At 50.6% G+C, this 18,841-nt stretch overlaps 1 protein-coding gene and 1 pseudogene across 5 annotated transcripts in view; one reads left to right on the top strand and one right to left on the bottom strand.

Annotated features, from left to right (window-relative positions):
* Window positions 1-1,998: 1,998 nt before the first annotated feature.
* Window positions 1,999-18,841, bottom strand: part of SAFB (scaffold attachment factor B) — a 46,255-nt gene continuing 29,412 nt past the window's right edge. For 2 of the 5 annotated variants that reach the window (XM_009193253.4, XM_017952112.3), the window contains 12 exons: window positions 18,566-18,715; window positions 18,405-18,487; window positions 17,933-18,072; window positions 17,679-17,767; window positions 12,935-13,041; window positions 9,065-9,352; window positions 6,374-6,511; window positions 6,092-6,134; window positions 3,351-3,469; window positions 3,038-3,141; window positions 2,598-2,664; window positions 1,999-2,322 (listed from right to left, as the gene is read on the bottom strand). In XM_009193253.4, coding sequence (XP_009191517.1) covers window positions 2,193-2,322; window positions 2,598-2,664; window positions 3,038-3,141; window positions 3,351-3,469; window positions 6,092-6,134; window positions 6,374-6,511; window positions 9,065-9,352; window positions 12,935-13,041; window positions 17,679-17,767; window positions 17,933-18,072; window positions 18,405-18,487; window positions 18,566-18,715 — 1,458 coding nt within the window. In that variant the 3' untranslated portion in view covers window positions 1,999-2,192. Of the gene's footprint in view, window positions 2,323-2,597; window positions 2,665-3,037; window positions 3,142-3,350; window positions 3,470-6,091; window positions 6,135-6,373; window positions 6,512-9,064; window positions 9,356-12,934; window positions 13,042-17,678; window positions 17,768-17,932; window positions 18,073-18,404; window positions 18,488-18,565; window positions 18,716-18,841 lie in introns of all 5 variants that reach the window. The other 3 variants (XM_003914720.5, XM_009193254.4, XM_009193252.4) reach the window with 3 other exon arrangements.
* On the top strand, window positions 14,233-14,403 carry LOC116271704 (annotated as a pseudogene).

Below are 18,841 nucleotides of genomic sequence, written 5' to 3' on the forward strand. Positions count from 1 at the left end.
TCAAAAAAATGGAACCGAGTGCGGTGGCTCACACCTGTAATCCCAGCACCTTGGGAGGCCGAGGTGGGCAGATCACCTGAGGTCAGGAGTTTGAGACCAGCCTGCTCAATGTGGTGAAAACCTGTCTCTACTAAAAACGCAAAACTTAGCCGGGTGTGGTGGCAGGCGCCTGTAGTCCCAGCTACTCAGGAGGCTGAGGTAGGAGAATTGCTTGAACCCAGGAGACAGAGGTTGCAGCGAGCCGAGATTGCACCACTGCACTCCAGCCTGGGAGACAGAGGGAGACTCCATCTCAAAAAACAAAAACAAAAACAAAAACAAAACAAAAAAAGTACAAACAATGTGAACTGCTTGTGTTAAAAAAAAAAAGGTATGAGGGGAAGGCTGAGAACATGGCTCCTGGGGGTTACGACTGGGTTCCTTCCTGGATGTCACTTTCCTTCTGAAAGGAAACATTCCGTCTTCGCCAGGGACAGGTCACAAGAAAGGCGAGCACGGGACCGAGTTCCGGCTGAGGAGCCTCAGGGGTGAGTTTGCCAAGAGGCCTGTGAGTGCAAGTCCCTGTTCCTGCCCTTCCTTGTCCTGCTGGATAGGCCCCGATGATACCCACACTGTGGGTGGATAGGATTGTTGGAGCTTTCAGCCATCCATCATCCATGAGCCCCAAAATCCTCAGAGACACAGAGCCTGAGGTGGGCTGCAGTGAATCCCGGGAACTGACTACCTGCAGACTTCCCGTTAAGGCAGGGAAGGGCCCCCCTTTATCATCTAAGCCACCACTGGTATTGGTCGGGCCACCTGTCCTTTACAGCTGAAGGGACCAAAGAGCGTCACCAGGGCTCCGCCGTCTTCCTGTCTGCTGGACGCTGCTTCCTCCTCACTTTCCACTAGTGAGGCTTATAAAATGTGGGAGGCACCCGCCTCACAGTTTGAGGTATGTCCCAAGTCTGGTCTGGCTTCCTGGATTAGGACAGGTGCTGGATCCCAGGTGCCGTGGCTCCAGCCTGCTATTGGTACGTGGAGGGTTGGCGTTGAGCTTGTCCCTTCCGGCCGACACGGAGGCCAGCCCTGGGCTGGTCAGAGCCCCCATCCTGGCACGAGGGGGCTGCGCCCATGCACAAGCACACCGCAGGCCTGAGATGCTGCTGAGGACCTTCAGCCTTCACTGCTTCCACCCTCGACTCTGCCGTGAAAACAGTTTGTCCTGAGTAAAAAGGTAATGCGGAAGCATCCACATGATGATGGTGACTGGGCTCTGGCAAGTCAGCGTGGAAAGTGGCAGCTGGAAATCTTCACAGGCTTGGTTTGAGTGTGATCCGTGGGGGAAGCATCTGCCAGTGTCCATCAACAGGGTGTGAGACCCCCACACCCTGACAGGGATGTCACCCAGCACCCAAGAGCAGAGCAGCCCCGTCTGTGCTAACATTAAAGGAGCGGACAGCTCGCTGACCTGAGAAGCCAGGCAAAACCTGCACCGCACAGGCCCATTACGCGAAAATCATCGTCTCACTGGAAAGCCTCTCCCACACCCGGATGCCTTCCTGGAGGTTTTCTATCACATGCGTTTCATACACATTTAGAAATAAACAGAGTTGGCCAGGCACGGTGGCTCATGCCTGTAATCCCACCACTTTGAGAGGTCGAGGCGGGCAGGTCACGAGGGTCAGGAGTTCAAGACCAGCCTGACCAATATGACAAAACCCCACTCTACTAAAAATACAAAAATTAGCCGGGCGTGGTGGCAGGTGCCTGTAGTCCCAGCTAGTCAGGAGGCCGAGGCAGGAGAATCACTTGAACCCGGGAGGCGGAGTTTGCAGTGAGCCGAGATTGTGCCGCTGCACTCCAGGCCTGGGTGGCAAAGCGAGACTCCATCTCAAAAAAAAAAAAAGAAAAAAATAATAAAAGGAACAGTCAATGTATATCAATACAACTAAAAGGCACTCAAGTATAATTTCGTTTCATTTAAAGAGGCGGAAATAAAGAAATGACACTTTAAAATAAAGGGTATGTGAACGGAAACACATTTATTACAAAAAAAAAAAAACAACCCCCAAAACGAAAAACAAAATTCACATTGTATTGAGCTACAATATGGCAGCAGATTAAAAAAAAAATATTTTTACACAGTTTAAGGTAACTCCTAACAGAACATAGCCTTGTTGCCACGTGACAGGACACAGGATTCCAAGTACTCAGTAGCGGCGAGTGAAGCGGGCGTCGCTGGGCCTGCTCCCTCGGCTCTGGCCTCCGAACCCGCCTTGCATGCCACCGTGTGGGATGGGGTGGCCCCGGGAGGCCCCGCCTGGGGCAAAGCTGCCGCGCCTAGGAACAAATTCACATTGGTTTGACTGTGAAATCATCCTGCTCCCCTGGCCCATCCCAGCCTGCACAGCTTCCCTGGACATTGCCTGCAGGCAAGGCCCCTTCCTGATGCCTTCCCCTCCTGAGTGGTGGCAGGCTCCACAGTACCCCATGCCTGGCCTCATGTCACACTTGGGGGAGGGGGCGTTAGCTGGAAGGACCGGTTGTTAAGCGTCCTCCAAGGTAGGCCAATATGCAAAGCAGGGGAAAGGGGAGCCGCCCCTGGCATGCCTTACCCTGACATCCCTCCTCGGTTCATCATGTGGCCAGGCCCCGAGTGACCGGACATGCTTCTCTCACCACCTAGAAGACAGACGTGCTTTCACACAGGGAACCTGCACACACAGCGTGGAACCCACGGCACATTTAGCCCACTGCACTCCCTTTGGTGAGGCCCCCAGGTACCCGGAACTAGCAGGTCCCAGAAGGACACCTCGGCACAGTAACCACAGACGTCCAGTGTCCTCCCAGCAGAGAGGACTCGGGAACGCCCACTGTCCAACTCCTGGGCCAGACCACCAGAGAGTAGGTGGTGTCTGAAGTGCTTTTCACTCCTCATTCCAGCACCGAGGGCAGAGCACCTCCTGTGCTCACCTGAGGAGTGAGAGAAGGCGTGGCCTCCATCTTTCCATCACTTCCCAGCATGCCCTGGTCCCAGCCCAGAGCTGCTCCTCACCTTGCCACCTCTTGTGATCCCTGTCCATCATGCCACCGTCAGCCGTGCCCTGCCATGCCCGGTCATCCTCTCTTCGGCCATGGTCCCCCCAGTCACGTCTGCCCCTTGAAAGAGAGACATCTCTGATTTGGATTGCCCCCATCTCTGGCTCTCGTGCTAATAAATGTGGTGGCTTCTGGAGGGTGAATCCCTGTGTTTTTCCCACCCTGTGCCCACATCCCAGAGACTTGGGGGCCCCTTGGTGGGACAGACCTATCCGGTCAGCTGACTCTGTGAGGCCAGGGACAGGTACTGTGGGGTGTGGGACACAAACCTGGGGGGAGGAGGCAGCCCCCGGCCCTCACTCATCCTCTTGTCGGAGCCATAGCCCCCCCAGCCATCGCGGGAGTCCCGGCCGTGGCGCTCTGGTCCTCCATGGCGTTCTGGGTAATGCTGGAAATCACAGGGCCAGGAGGAAAAAAACCTTCAGTGTCAGCCCCCAGACCCCAAGGCTTTTCAGGCAACACGCTAACGATGACAACGACAGTCACTCTGGACAGAAGTGCTGGCAGGCCATACTGGTTCACATGACATAGCTGCCTCCCTGAAATCTGCAGGCCAGAGGCCCTGTGCTCTAGGCTCATAGCCTGGTACACAAAAGGTACTAGTACCAAGGAATCTCCAAGGCAGGTACCCACAGCGCCACCAGAGCCGGAAGGGCCACCAGGGGTCACACTAAAGATGATGCTTGCGAGAGAGATTCCCTGGGTCCCACAGCTCAAATGGTTAGTGCCCAGAGCCAACAGTACTCTTATTAAGTGTCTTCTACTAAGGGAAGGTCAGGTTTATAAACCTTTAATGTGTGCATATTCCGGAAATAATTTTTACAAATTTCTTCCTTCCACAGTGAAGGAAGTATCAAACAGAGCCCCCTCATCCAACCAATTGCTAGGCAAGCAAGCATCCTTCCTCACAGTCAAGTTTCTCAGAAGTTTCTGCTGGGTGCCTGGTCTAGGACCTTACGTCTTGCTCTGCTCAGGACACAGGACACAGGACACTAAGAGATAAAATGGCTGGTCATCCACTTGGCCAGTCCCACTATTCCCTCCTCTGTGTCACTGTTTTTGTAAACCACATGGCTAACACAGACCTGGAGTTCTTGACCCTGCTATTTCAGGGAAGACTAAGAGAGGGCGAGTCACACTCTATGCCTACTTTTTTGCTGGCCAAGGTTAATATTTACACCCACAGCCTGTTTCTGTGGCTGGAAGCACTTTCCAGCCTGACTTTCACAAAAGCTAGTGAGGGAGTTTTGGCTCCACAGTCCTGTTCTTTCTCTTTCCACAAATACGTATGTGGCCTCTGGGGCTTCTGCCCCATGACCATATTGTAGGTGAAAGGAAACTAGAAAAGAGTCCTGGTAAGGAAACCTCCTTGATGCAGCCTGGTCATCGTACATGTCCAAGTTCACCTCCCCATTCAATGGAGAGAGAGCTGTGCCAGGGTGAAGGCAAAGATGGCAGCATGCTCCACCATATGCAAGATGTCCCACATTACCACTGCCTGCTTCCCTGGTCGATTCTTCCCAGCGTGTGCTCTGACACCTCCCCTCAACAAAGTAAAAAAAGGGCCTCCTGAAATAAGCTCTCCTTAGTATTTGAAAATTGAACCAACATTTTTCTGTCCAACCAACCCAGGTTAACAGTTCAACAAGGCCCATAAGTTCTGTGCTAGTTTTCTCTGTAGGGAGAGATCATCATTGGCCTTTGGGGTAACTGTGATGACTCATTTATGACTGTGTGAGGAGAAAGGATCAAACTGCCTTCCACTATTAGGAGAGCGTATCTGACACCTGCATGAAAGTAGCTGGTGGCCAGGCATGCTAGCTTACATGTGTAATCCTAGCACTTTGGGAGACCGAGGCAGGAGGATCACTTGAGCTCAGGAGTTCAAAACTGGCCTGGGCAACACAGTGAGATCCGTCTCTATTAAAAAAAAAAAAAAAAAGTAGCTGGCAATGATAAACACGTTTGTACCGACATGCGCCCACCTCATGTAAACTCCCCACCACCCCAACCTCTGTAGGAGGAATATTACCCTCATTTCACTGCTGGGGAGACAGGCTAGGCAGGAAGGGGTGACACCAAGGTGTGACCCCAGTTCTGTCTGATTGTGGAGCCTGGACATGGAACCACTGGTGTATGCTCCTCCACCAGAGAAAATCCACAGGACTAGTTCTAGGTTTTGCTGCATATAATTTGCCTCCAGGAGCAGGGAAAAAGGAACCCCATGAGGCTGATGGAATTCCTAAGGATCCCAAGACAGAACTGAGTACTTGGCTATGCTCAGCCACATTAAGGAACCAAGGGGGACAGAAATGGGAAGCTTATGCTGGAGTCCAAAAATGCTGGCAAGAGGAGAAAGGGCTCATGAATGGAGTCCTCAGAGAGGAGGCATCTTCCACACAGCAACGTACTGCCCCCCAGTTTATAGGGAAAGCCACTAGAGGTCCAAGGCTCTCCTGGAAAGTCTCAGTCTCAACGTAAGATGGAAAGAGAAAATGAAGCTTATTGTTCTAACGTGCTAGCCCCCCAAGGAGAACGAGCACAGATCAGAGACCTAGTTGTTTTCCAAGGCTAAGCGGGGCCCTGGGGTGATGAAGGATGTCCTTAGTTTCCAAAGAGGGCAGGCACTCGAGGACAGACACAGTAACCACAGCCTTCCCAGATGCACCTGTCTGAGTCAGCTGTGCGGCTCACTAGACACTTCCCAGCAGAGCCAGGTCACACCGCAAGGTTCCCTGGCACTTCTGCACGTGTGTGGTCAGTGTGGGACACAGAACCCCGGGGTCAAGGCTAATAACAGCTTCAGAGTAACTGTTCAGACTGACAGCCAAGACTAACCCCAAATAATCCCAAATTTTCATCCCACACACCTAGACTTTTCTAGTGCTATATTTTTCTCTTTCTTCATTTTGTCTCTCACTCAAGGAAAAGGCAGGAAGAAGGCACGCTGAAGGGAAAAGAACCCATTCTACGGGAAATTCCGTGGCTACCACTGTAGCTTTGGACTTACCTGTCCTTCTCGTTCTCCCATCATTGACCTTGAACCTTCTCTCCTGAAAAGGTAATTTAAATCAAACCGTAAGGGGAGGAACAAGCTTCTTCACAAAGAAAGGACCATCAGGCCCCCAGTGAAAAGCATCACTTCCCCAACTGGAGGCAGGAGAGCTGCGGGCCTGACTCAGCACACACCTGATGAATGGAGTGGGCTCTGAGAGCCCAGGAGTCCTTGTTCTCAGTCAGAGAATGAGCCAGGAAAAAGAAAACCTGCACGCCCAGCAGGGGCCCAACTGACCTGTCCACCGAGTGGTCGGGGTAGCGACCGCGGTCCCTGTGGTCAAAGTCGTGGAAGCGGTCCTGGCGGTTAAAGTCAGAATGGTAGCGCTCATCCAGGGCGGCCCGCTTGGCTTCTGGCCAATAGGCATCATCTCGCCTGTGAGGGGACAAGAGACAGAGATAGAGGGATCCTCTACCCCGTATGTATCTATCACCTTTGTGGGAGCTGGCCCCTATCACTTCACAGAGCCAGGATGACTTTCACCAAGATTGTTCTCTGCTATAGAAGGCAAGATCTGATTTGACCCCAGTGACTGCACAGCTGTTTTCTTTTGTCCCACACACCCACCTCCCCTGATCAAAGCGGCCTTGGTTTTCTAAAGGGGCAGCCATTAGTTAACTGCCATTTAGTTAAGCAGTCAGTCCTATGGTCTGCCTGCAGATGGCTTCTGGAGCCCTACACAGCCACCTCCGCTCAGGAAGCCACGTGAGCCTCCACCCTGAGGGGCTCTGTCAAGTGTACTTGCCATCTCTTGTGCCCCACCTCCTGTCCTGCCAGCAGCCCCGGCCATGTACTGCTGCAACACACAGATGACTATAATGAACTCTCATCAGAAGGCTTTCGTACCAAGGCATAATAGATCCGAGAAGAGTTTACAAGGCCCTTTACAGAAGTTGCACTGTGTATGATCTAGGCTCCTCTTCAACCCATGCAATAGAAAGAAACAACAAACAGCGATTTTTGCCAGGTTGCAGTGCACGTGTAAAGCCTGACACAACCACTGCTGGAATTATGCACCTGACTCCTGACAGCAGCTGTGCTCAGCATTTTGTGTTCCTATCTCCTCCTCAGTATGTTTGGGAAATTAAAATTAATCTTACTGCCGGGCATGGTGGCTCATGCCTGTAATCCCAGCACTTTGGGAGGCCAAGGCGGGTGGATCACCTGAGGTCAGGAGTTGGACAGCCTGGCCAATATGGTGAAACCTTGTCTCTACTAAAAATACAAAAAATTAGCCAGGTGTGGTGGCACATGCCTGTAATCCCAGCTACTTAGGAGGCTGAAGCAGGAGAACTGCTTGAACCCAGGAGGTGGAGGTTGCAGAGAGCCGAGATCGTGCCATTGCACTCCAGCCTGGGAAACGAGCAAAATTCTGTCTCAAAAGTTTTTTTTTTTAAATTCTTTATTTCCAGAATAAGCAAAAACAAATTACAATTGATTAAAAAAGCCGGGACAAGGCCAGGCACGGTGGCTTATGCCTGTAATCCCAGCACTTTGGGAGTCTGAGGTAGGTGGATCACCTGAGGTCAGGAGTTCGAGACCAGCCTGACCAACATGGTGAAACCCCATCTCTACTAAAAAAACAAAAATTAGCCGGGTGTGGTGGTAGGTGCCTGTAATCCCAACTACTTGGGAGGCTGAGGCAGGAGAATCGCTTGAACCCAGGAGATGGAGGTTGCAGTGAGCTGAGATCGTGCCATTGCACTCCAGCCTGGGTGACACAGCAAGACTCTGTCTAAAAAAAAAAGGCGGGCGGGCACGGTGGCTCAAGCCTGTAATCCCAGCACTTTGGGAGGCCGAGACGGGCGGATCATGAGGTCAGGAGATTGAGACCATCCTGGCTAACACGGTGAAACCCCGTCTCTACTAAAAAATACAAAAAACTAGCCGGGCGAGGTGGCGGGTGCCTGTAGTCCCAGCTACTCGGGAGGCTGAGGCAGGAGAATGGCGTAAACCCGGGAGGCGGAGCTTCCAGTGAGCTAAGATCCGGCCACTGCACTCCAGCCTGGGCAACAGAGCGAGACTCTGTCTCAAAAAAAAAAAAATTAAAAAAAAAAAATAAATAAAAAAATAAAAAAGCCAGGGAAGAGTCTTAAAGGAGATGCAATTGACAGCCCCTCCTCTGGGCACTTGTGACATGACGCTCCGCCTGCCCTAGCTTTCCTCCTCAGAAGGTCTGTGCCATCCTTGAACCCGATTAGTTAACCAGCACTACTTTATCCAGTCTCCTGTCTCTAATTTCTTTTTTCGAGACGGAGTCTCACCCTGTTGCCCAGGCTGGAGTGCAGTGGCGCGATCTTGGCTTACTGCAACCTATGCCTTCTGGGTACAAGCGACTTTCCTGACTCAATCTCCCAAATAGCTGGGATTACAGGCGCCTGTCACCACAACCAATTTTTTGTGTTTTAGTAGAGACGGGGTTCTGCCATGTTGGCCAGGCTGGTCTCGAACTCCTGAGCTCAGGCAATCCGCCCACCTTGGCCTCCCAAAATGTTACCATTACAGGCTTAGCGAGTGTGCCCGGCCTATGCTTCCTTTGAATGAAAGATCTCAAGCTGGACGGGTGCCGTGGCTCACACCTGTAATCCCAGCACTTTGGTAGGCTGAGGCGGGTGGATCACGAGGTCAGGAGATCGAGACTATCCTGGCTCACACAGTGAATCCCCGTCTCCATTGAAAATACAAAAAAATCAGCCAGGCATGGTGGCGGGCGCCTTTAGTCCCAGCTACTTGGGAGGCTGAGGCAGGAGACTGGCGTGAACACAGGTGGCGGAACTTGGAGTGAGTCGAGATTGAGCCACTGCACTCCAGCCTGGGCGACAAAGAGAGACTCCCATCTCAAAAAAAAAAAAGTCAAGTTAACTCAACTGTGAGGTCCCTAACACGATTCTGAACGCCACGTGTTAAGGGCAGCGCAGATCTGCTTACCGGTCCAGGTCGTAGGGCCGCCGCACCGCAGGCCGCCGCTCCTGCTCGTAGCGCAGTTCCTGCTGGCGCCGCAGCTCCTCGCGCTCACGGTGGATGCGCTCCTGCTCGCGCCTGCGCTCATGCTCCACGTGCATGCGCTCGCGCTCCAGCCGCTCTCGCTCCATGCGCTCACGCTCCAGCCGCTGGCGCTGGAAGGCCAGCCTCTCTCGGGCAATCTCCAGCCGCTCACGCTCCTCGCGCTCCCACTGCGCCTGCATGCGTTGTTCGCGTTCACTGCGCTCACGTACCCTGCTGCACAACAGTAGAGCTGCAGAAGGGGACCTAGACACCCCCAGCCAGGTCCCAGGGCTGACTTTAGGACGCTGGGTTGTGCAGACTCCAGGGCTGTGCCTCCACTACGTGGTCTGCAGAACCATACACTCCAGCGGGGAGAAGGCCTCTCCGGCCCACGGGAGGAGTCCAGGAAAATCCCAGGAATGAGGCCCAGGCTGTGTGTGTGTGTGATCAGGTAATAACGTGAACTGGGCCTCATTTATCCAACATTTCCTGGAGCTTGACAAGTGATTTCAGGAAACAGTCAGTCAAAAATAAGCAACAGGCCAGGCATGGTGGCTCACGCCTTAATGCCAGCACTTTGGGAAGCTGAGGCGGGTGGATCATGAGATCAAGAGATCGAGACCACCTTGGCCAACATGGTGAAACTCTGTCTCCACTAAAAATACAAAAATTAACTGAGTGTGGTGGCATGCACCTGTAGTCCCAGCTACTAGAGAGGCTGAGGCAGGAAGATCACTTGAGCCCATGAGGCAGAGGTTGCAGTGAGCCACTGCACTCCAGTCTGGCAACAGAGCAAGACTCTTTCTCAAAAAAAAAAAAAAAAAAAGCAACAGAGTATCAGAGTATATGCTTCATAGTGAGTGAGTGTGAACTGGAACCCTCACTCCCTAGACCACAGGATTAAATGAGTCCTTGTGAAGTGGGGCTGGCAGGCCCCCCAGGTGTGAGGACATTACCAGTTGTACCTTTTGGCAGGGATACAGATGACATTTTAGTGTGTTCCTCCAGTCTTTGTATATAAAACACAAAAGACAGGAGCCAGACGGTCTCTTTTTTTTTTTTTGGTAGAGACGGTTGCCCAGGCTGTTCTTGAACTCCTGAGCTCAAAATAATCCGCCCGCCTCCACCTCCCAAAGTGCTGGGATTACAGGTGTGAGCCACTGTGCCCAGGCTCAGATTTCCTACTTTTGATCCTTTACCTACACAGTTATTAGATATACAGCCTGGGCAATATAGTGAGACCCCGTCTCCACAAAAAATAGTATTAGCCAGGCGTGGTAGCTACTTGGAGGCAGAGGTGGGAGGATCAATCACTTGAAACCAGGAGGTAGAGGCTGCAATGAACTATGATTGTACCACTTAACTTCAGCCTGGGTGAAAGAGTGAGACCCTGTCTCAAAACAAAACAAAACAAAACAAAAGGGTGTGTGCAGGGAGCTACTAAAAAAAAAAAAAAAAAAGCACCTCGGTGCAGTATACCAACTACTGACAGAGCATTTTCATTGTATCAGAAGTTATCTAGAAGTGATTTAAAGTGTACAGGAGGATGTACATGGGTTATATGCAGAAATATCACACCGTTTTATATCAGAAACTTGATCCTCTGCAAATTTTGGTATCCGTAGGGGTCCTGAGGTCAATTATCTCTGGGACAACTGTGTTTCTGTCCCAGCAGAAATGTATAATCTTGCCTCATTGTGTTCTGGACCCAAATGACTGCAAGTTCCTCAGTTCACCCAGCATGTCTTGGATCCTCCCACGCCTGCCTCTGTGGATCTCAGCACTTTCTGGAGGACACCCTAGTATGAAAGGGCTGCGGTTTACCGGAACTTTTCAGTTGTGTCCAAATGCTCACAACCTGACGGGACACCCAAGCCCAACACTTCCTTGTTTATAGGTTCCTCTAGGGCAGACACGGACAGGGGTCAAGGGTCTGGAACACTCTAGCGTTTAGCATTGCAGGCTCCTGCGGGTGCCCCCCAGGCTGTCCGTGTTCATTACTCCCCCAGCAGAAATGCCATCTGCCAATGTCTGCATTCACAGGACTATGTGAGATTTTTTTTTTTTCTTTTTAAAGGAATTTTTCTTTTTAAAGGAATAAAAGGGTGATTACTTTATAGGCAGAGCAGTGCCCTCTCCCCCTCCTTTTAAACTAATGGTCCTTATTTTTTATTTGAGATGGACTTTTGCTCTTGTTGCCCAGGCTGGAGTGCAATGGCGGGATCTTGGCTCACTGCAACCTCCACCTCGTGGGTTCATGCGATTCTCCTGTCTCAGCCTAAGTATATGAGATTACAGACATGCACTACCACGCCCAGCGAATTTTGTATTTTTAGTAGAGATGGCATTTCACTATGTTGGTCAGGCTGGTCTTGAACTCCTGACCTCAGGTAATCTGCCAGTCTCGGCCTCCCAAAGGGCTGGGATTACCAGTGTGAGACACTGCGCCCAGGGGTCCTTACTTTTAAAACTAAAGTTAACGAAGTATTTCTTCATAGAAAAGATAAATTAGCTGTAATTCGCCAATAACATTTGTGTTTAGTTCTTTCTTATTTAAGAACAAGGCCCTGTCAGGCCTGGAGCAGTGGCTCACGCCTGTAATCCCAGCACTTTGGGAGGCCGAGGCAGGCAGATCACTTGAGGTCAGGAGTTCGAAACCAGCCTGGCCAACATGGCCAAACCCCACCTCTACTGAAAATACAAAAATTAGCTGAGGGTGGTGGCTTGTGCCTGTAGTCCCAGCTACTTGGGAGGCTGAGGCAGGAGAACTGCTTGAACAGGGAAGGTGGAGGCTGCGGTGAGCTGAGATCATGCCACTGCACTCCACCCTGGGTGACACAGAGACTCCATCTCAAAAAAAGGGAAGCCCTCTCAGTGCCCTTGCTGGATCTACCTCACTGTCTTCCCGCTTTCACATCTTCTGGAGCAAATTTGGTATTTTTTGTTGACATGCACTATTGATGCTGGAAGGCATTCCATCTCCCTGCCTTTACTACCTTCTACAATCTTTGGGAAGAGACTTATTTGAAAAGAGCCATAGGTAGGCTGGGCACAGTGGCTCACATCTATAATCCTGGCACTCTGGGAGGTCAAGGCGGGTGGATCACCTGAGGTCAGGACTTTCAGACCAGCCTGGCCAACATGGTGAAACCCTGTCTCTACTAAAAATACAAAAATTAGCCAGGCGTGCTGGCGCATGCCTGTAGTCCCAGCTACTCGGGAGGCTGAGGCAGGAGAATTGCTTGGAGGTGGAGGCTGCAGTGAGCTGAGGTCACGCCACTGTACTCCAGCCTGGGCGACACAGCAAGACTCTGTCTCCACAAAAAAAAAAAAAAAAAAAAAAGGGCTGGGCGCAGTGGCTCAAGCCTGTAATCCCAGCACCTTGGGAGGCCGAGACGGGCGGATCACCAGGTCAGGAGATTGAGACCATCCTGGCTAACATGGTGAAACCCCGTCTCTACTAAAAAATACAAAAAACTAGCCGGGCGACATGGCGGGCGCCTGTAGTCCCAGCTACTCGGGAGGCTGAGGCAGGAGAATGGCATAAAGCGGAGCTTGCAGTCAGCTGAGATCCGGCCACTGCACTCCAGCCTGGGTGGCAGAGCGAGACTCTGTCTCAAAAAAAAAAAAAAAAAAAAAGAAAAGAGCTGTAGGATGAAAGTTAAAACATAGCAAGTCTATGAACTGAAAGCTGAAGGAGCAAAAAGGCTGACAGCTCTATCCTACCCCAGGGAACTCTGCAAATGTCCTTCAGGACACAGTCATGACCACATTCTAGGAAAAACACCAAACCGTTTCTGGATCCCGACTCACCTATGGGACTCTGAGTCTCTCGACTTCCGAGGCTCCTTGACCTTATCAAAGGACACGACGGACCGCTTCTCTCTGCTGGCTGATTTGCGATCCTGGCTTTTGGAAGCCTAGTTCACCAAAGAACATTAAAAAGGTTAAAGCAGAGGCCGGGCACGGTGGCTCATGCCTATAATTCCAGCACTTTCAAAGTTCAAGGCAGGTGGATCATTTGAGATTGGGAATTTGAGACCAGCCTGGCTAACACGGTGAAATCTTGACTCTACTAAAAATATAAAAATTGCTGGGCACGGTGGCTCAAGCCTGTAATCCCAGCACTTTGGGAGGCCGAGACGGGCGGATCACGAGGTCAGGAGATCGAGACCATCCTGGCGAACACGGTGAAACCCCGTCTCTACTAAAAAATACAAAAAACTAGCTGGGCGAGGTGGCGGGCGCCTGTGGTCCCAGCTACTCGGGAGGCTGAGGCAGGAGAATGGCGTAAGCCCGGGAGGCGGAGCTTGCAGTGAGCCGAGATCTGGCCACTGCACTCCAGCCTGGGCGACAGAGCGAGACCCCGTCTCAAAAAAAAAAAAAAAAAAAATTGCTGGGCACAGTGGCTCATGCCTATAATCCCAGCACTTTGGGAGGCTAAGATGGGCGGATCACGAGGTCCAGAGATTGAGACCATCCTGGCTAACATGGTGAAACCCCATCTCTAATAAATAAAAATACCAAAAAATTAGCCGGGCGTAGTGGCGGGCGCCTGTAGTCCTAGCTACTCGGAAGGCTGAGGCAGGAGAATGGTGTGAACCCGGCAGGCAGAGCTAGGAGTAAGCTAAGATCACGCCACTGCACTCCAGCCTGGGCGACTGAGCAAGACTCTGTTTCAAAAAATAAATAAATAAATACATAAAAATAAAATAAAAAATAAAAATTAGCTGGGCATGGTGGCGCATGCTTGTAATCTCAGCTACTTTGGAGGCTGAGGTGGAAGGATCCCTTGAACCTGGGAGGCGGAGGTTGCGGTGAACCAAGGATGCGCCACTACACTCCAGTCTGGGTGACAGAGCAAGACTTCGACTAAAAAAAAAAAATTGCTGGCGCAGTGGCTCACATGAAGTCAGGAGTTTGAGACCAACCTGGTCAACGTGGTGAAATCCCGTCTCTACTAAAAATACAAAAATTAGCCAGGCATGGTGGCAGGTGTCTGTAGTCCCAGCTACTCAGGAGGATGAGACAGGAGAATCACTTAAAAACCCCCGGGGAGGATCGTTGAAGGACACCAGCTGTGGAATTTGTGGCTTTGGCAGACTGAAATCATGGCAGGTCCAGAAAGTGATACGCAATACCAGTTCACTGGTATTAAAATATATTTCAACTCTTACACTCTCACAGAGAATGAATTGTGTACTGGCCGCATATGGAAGCTTTGCTTTGTCTTATATTTCAAGTTAAGGTCCAAAAAAACTCCAGCTGTGAAAGCAACATAAATGGATTTTAAACTGTCTATGGTTCTTTTTTTTTTTGAGACGGAGTCTCGCTCTGTCACCCAAGCTGGAGTGCAGTGGCGCGATCCTGGCTCACTGCAAGCTCCGCCTCCTGGGTTCACGCCATTCTCCTGCCTCAGCCTCCCGAGTAGCTGGAACTACAGGCGCCCGCCACTGCGCCCGGCTTATTTTTTGTATTTTTAGTAGAGACGGGGTTTCACCATGGTCTCGATCTCCTGACCTTGTGATCCGCCCGCCTCGGCCTCCCAAAGTGCTGGGATTACAGGCGTGAGCCACCGCGCCCGGCCCCTGTCTATGGTTCTTAACCTCATCTATTAAGTTCCCATGCCTGGAGAAGCTAATGTCAACTCATCATGTGATAATTCAATTTGTACAATAAATTATGAACCTGGAAAAAACAACAACAACAACAAAAAAAACCCGGGGGGTGGAGGTTGCAGTGAGCCGAGATCGTGCCACCGTACTCCAGCCTGGGCCACAGAGCGAGACCGTCTTGGGAAAAAAAAAAAAAAAAAAACATAAAAAATAAATAATAAAATAAAAAAATGAAAAAAGTTCAAGCCAGGCGTGGTGGCTCAAGCCTGTAATCCCAGCACTTTGGGAGGCCGAGAAGGGCGGATCACGAGGTCAGGAAATCGAGACCATCCTGGCTAACACGGTAAAACCGTCTCTACTAAAAAATACAAAAAAAACTAGCCGGGTGAGGTGGCGGGCACCTGTAGTCCCAGCTACTCGGGAGGCTGAGGCAGGAGAATGGTGTGAACCCGGGAGGTGGAGCTTGCAGTGAGCGTGAGCTGAGATCCGGCCACTGCACTCCAGCCTGGGCGACAGAGCGAGACTCCGTCTCAAAAAAAAAAAAAGAAAAAAGTTCAAGTAGGTGTGACAGGGGAACAGGAAGAATCAGGTATATATATCCATGCCTAACCATGAGATATGGAAGTCCTACGTGATTAATAACTTTCAGTGAAAAGCAGATAATGAGCTGTTTAATCCAAAGAAGCCCTACATTTTGCTTATCATAATTAAAAGACACAGAATTTCATCAACATTCAATGCTAAAATGTGATCTAACAGTACATTTAATATAGAAAAAATGGAAATGAGTATTGCCCCCAAAAACTTCATATAAGATCAAAAAACCGGCCGGGCGCGGTGGCTCAAGCCTGTAATCCCAGCACTTTGGGAGGCCGAGACGGGCGGATCGCGAGGTCAGAAGATCGAGACCATCCTGCTAACACAGTGAAACCCTGTCTCTACTAAAAAATACAAAAAAAAAAAAACTAGCCGGGCGAGGTGGCGGGCGCCTGTAGTCCCAGCTACTCGGGAGGCTGTGGCAGGAGAATGGCGTACACCCAGGAGGCGGAGCTTGCAGTGAGCTGAGATCGCGCCACTGCACTCCAGCCTGGGCGACAGAGCGAGACTCCGTCTCAAAAAAAAAAAAAAAAAAAGATCAAAATACCACTTTTTTATGTCTTTTGCTTCAAAAATAAATTCCTTAATTTTGCTTTTTCCTTCATAATTAAACACATAATGAGTTCCCAAATGAAGCACTTCTGATACACTTGACAAGTACCTTATTTGTGCCGACTACATTTTTAAGATACCTACTCATTTTATCCCCAGAACCCACACTTTCCTTTCTCCATTTTCCAAAAGTGTTTTATAGAACAAGGATAAAAGGCTATGACATATTACAATACTGGCACACAGAGACTGAAAGCTCCCAAGTAATCCGCTCCATTCACCAAACTGAAATGGTTCCTCCTCCATGCAGCTGAGGGTTGACCCGGCAGGTCCAAGGTCCCTCCCCTTCCTTAAGGAGGGGCTGCTGGCAAGACTTGTCCTTGGCTGGCAACTGGGAAGTTGGCTCTCAGAGTGTCCCCAGTTGACAGTTAACCAGTAAGGGTGGCTTGGTGTGCACAGACCATGCAAATAATAGGTGTTTTTTTTTTTTGAGATGAGGTCTCACTCTCTCCCAAGTTAGGATGCAGTGGAATGAACGCGGCCTTGACCTCCCAGGTTTAAGTGGCATTCTCCCACCTCAGCCTTCTGAGTAGCTGGGACCACAGATGCATACCATCAAGCCTGCCTAATTTTTAAATTTCTTGTGAAGATGGGGTCTCACTAGGTTGCCAAAACTGGTCTCCAACTCCTGGGCTTAAGTGATCCTCCCAGCTCAGCCTACCAAACTGCTGGGATTACAGGCATGAGCCACCATGCCCAACTCACACTGCAGCCCAGCAAGAAGACAAGAGTACAGGAAGGGGTCAAGGAGGCTGGAGACGGGCCAGGTCACCATGGCATGCCCCACACTGCTGGGTGTAGGAATGCATCATGGGGAGGTGACGACACTTTCGGGGTAGACAGGGAACATGGAATGCCACACAGGGAAAAGCCAACTGCTCCCATATGTGAATTTTAAAGTTAGTTTTAGAAAATAAGTAACAGTTATTAGAGCAAAAGTAAGGATAAAGTAAGGATAAACGAAAATTTTCTGCATTTCTTAAAATAATTTGAGGCCAGGCGCAGTGGCTCATGCCTGTAATCCCAGCACTTTGGGAGGCCAAGGCGGATGGATCACCTGAGGTGAGGAGTTCGAGGCCAGCCTGGACAACATGTCGAAACTTTGTTTCTACTAAAAAAAAAAAAAAAAAAAAAAAAAAAGGCGTGCGCTTGTAATCTCAGCTACTCCGGAGGATGAGGCAGGAGAATCGCTTGAGCCCGGGAGGTGGAGGTTGGAGTGAGCCAAGATCGCACCACTGCACTCTAGTCTGGGCAACAGAGCAAGACTCTATCTCAAAAAAAATAGTTTGAGGCCGGGCGCGGTGGCTCACGCCTGTAATCCCTGCACTTTGGGAGGCCGAGGTGGGCGGATCACGAGGTCAGGAGATCGAGACCATCCTGGCTAACACGGTGAAACCCCGTCTCTACTAAAACACAAAAAATTAGCCGGGCGCGGTGGCGGGCGCCTGTAGTCCCAGCTACTTGGGAGGCTGAGGCAGGAGAATGGCGCGGACCCGGGAGGCGGAGCTTGCAGTGAGCCGAGATCGCGCCACTGCACTCCAGCCTGGGCGACAGAGTGAAGACTCCGCCTCAAAAAAAAAAAAAAAAAAAAAAAAAAAAAAAAGTTTGAGATCTCTACATTTTTGAAACAGCAGATAAAAGCTTTTTTCAGATGAAGCTTAGTAATTCCCTAAGATGCACACAAATACAAACTGAAAAGAACAAAACAGCTTAGTTAGAAAATTAATACTCACTCTCTCTTTGGACCCAGATGTTTTTACACTAATCACAGGCACCCCTTTGGATTTATCCATTACTACAGTCCGCTCGGTCCCTCGACTTCCTACGGAAAAGACAGGGAAAGTGTAAGTGGAAGACCATGAACACCCAGATGAGAAAAACCCTCCGCAACATGAATCCAGTTTGGGTTGCCAGCTAATGACAGCAGAATAACAAACCCCACCAGGCACAGAAACAAGACAGAATCCTGGGCTCATCAGCTGCCCACCTGACTTTGTGGCTCGAGATCGCTCTGAGGGGCCAGGTTTCTGATCATCTTGGTCCTTACTCTTTTCTCCACTTCCGTCTTCACCCTTCTTAGCATCATCTTTTCTGTCACATTTATCGTCCCTCTTAAGGTTTGCAGATCTATAAAAAACAGACGTGTTAGCTGGGCGTGGTGGCTCATGTCTGTATTCCCAGCACTTTGTGGGGATGAGGCGGGAGGATCACATGAGACCAGGAGTTCCAGACCAGCCTGGCCAACATGGCAAAACCCCGTCTCTACTAAAACTGCAAAAATTAGATGGGCGTGGCTATAATCCCATCAAATCAGGAGGCTGAGGCACGAGAATCCGTTGAGCCAGGGAGGCGGAGGTTCAGTAAGCGGAGATCTTCCCACTGCACACCAGCCTGGGCGACAGAGCGAGATTCTGTGTAAAACACCCTGCCCCTTTAATGTAGCCAGGGAGGAGAGGTACCTGTCACTGTTGCTCGACTTCTCCTTTTTCCCGTCACTGTCTCTTTTGTCAGAGGTTTTCTTTCCCACAGGTTCATTTTTGGCCTGAAAACGACAACCAAGTGCAAGTATTACCTCGTTTCCTAATGTGGGCTATATCCTGGGAAGAAAACGGCCACTCACTTTCTCCACGGAGATCATCTTTCCGTGGAGCTCCGTCTTGTGCAGGTGGTTAATGCATTTTGTGGCCTCTTCTGCTGTAGACATCGTGACAAAACCGTAACAACGAGCTCCAGGACTCCGGGCATTTGTCACAACCTTGGCGCCCACCACCTCAAAGGAAAGCAGGCAAATACGACTCAGACACGAGGCCCACTGAGCGGGGCATGGGGATATGAACAGCCCACAGAGAAGTCTGCTCATTGGGAGTCCAAGAAGTGTTAGACTGGGGACGACAAT

Source organism: Papio anubis, chromosome 20 (assembly GCF_008728515.1).
Source record: "Papio anubis isolate 15944 chromosome 20, Panubis1.0, whole genome shotgun sequence".
Lineage (NCBI taxonomy): Eukaryota > Metazoa > Chordata > Mammalia > Primates > Cercopithecidae > Papio > Papio anubis.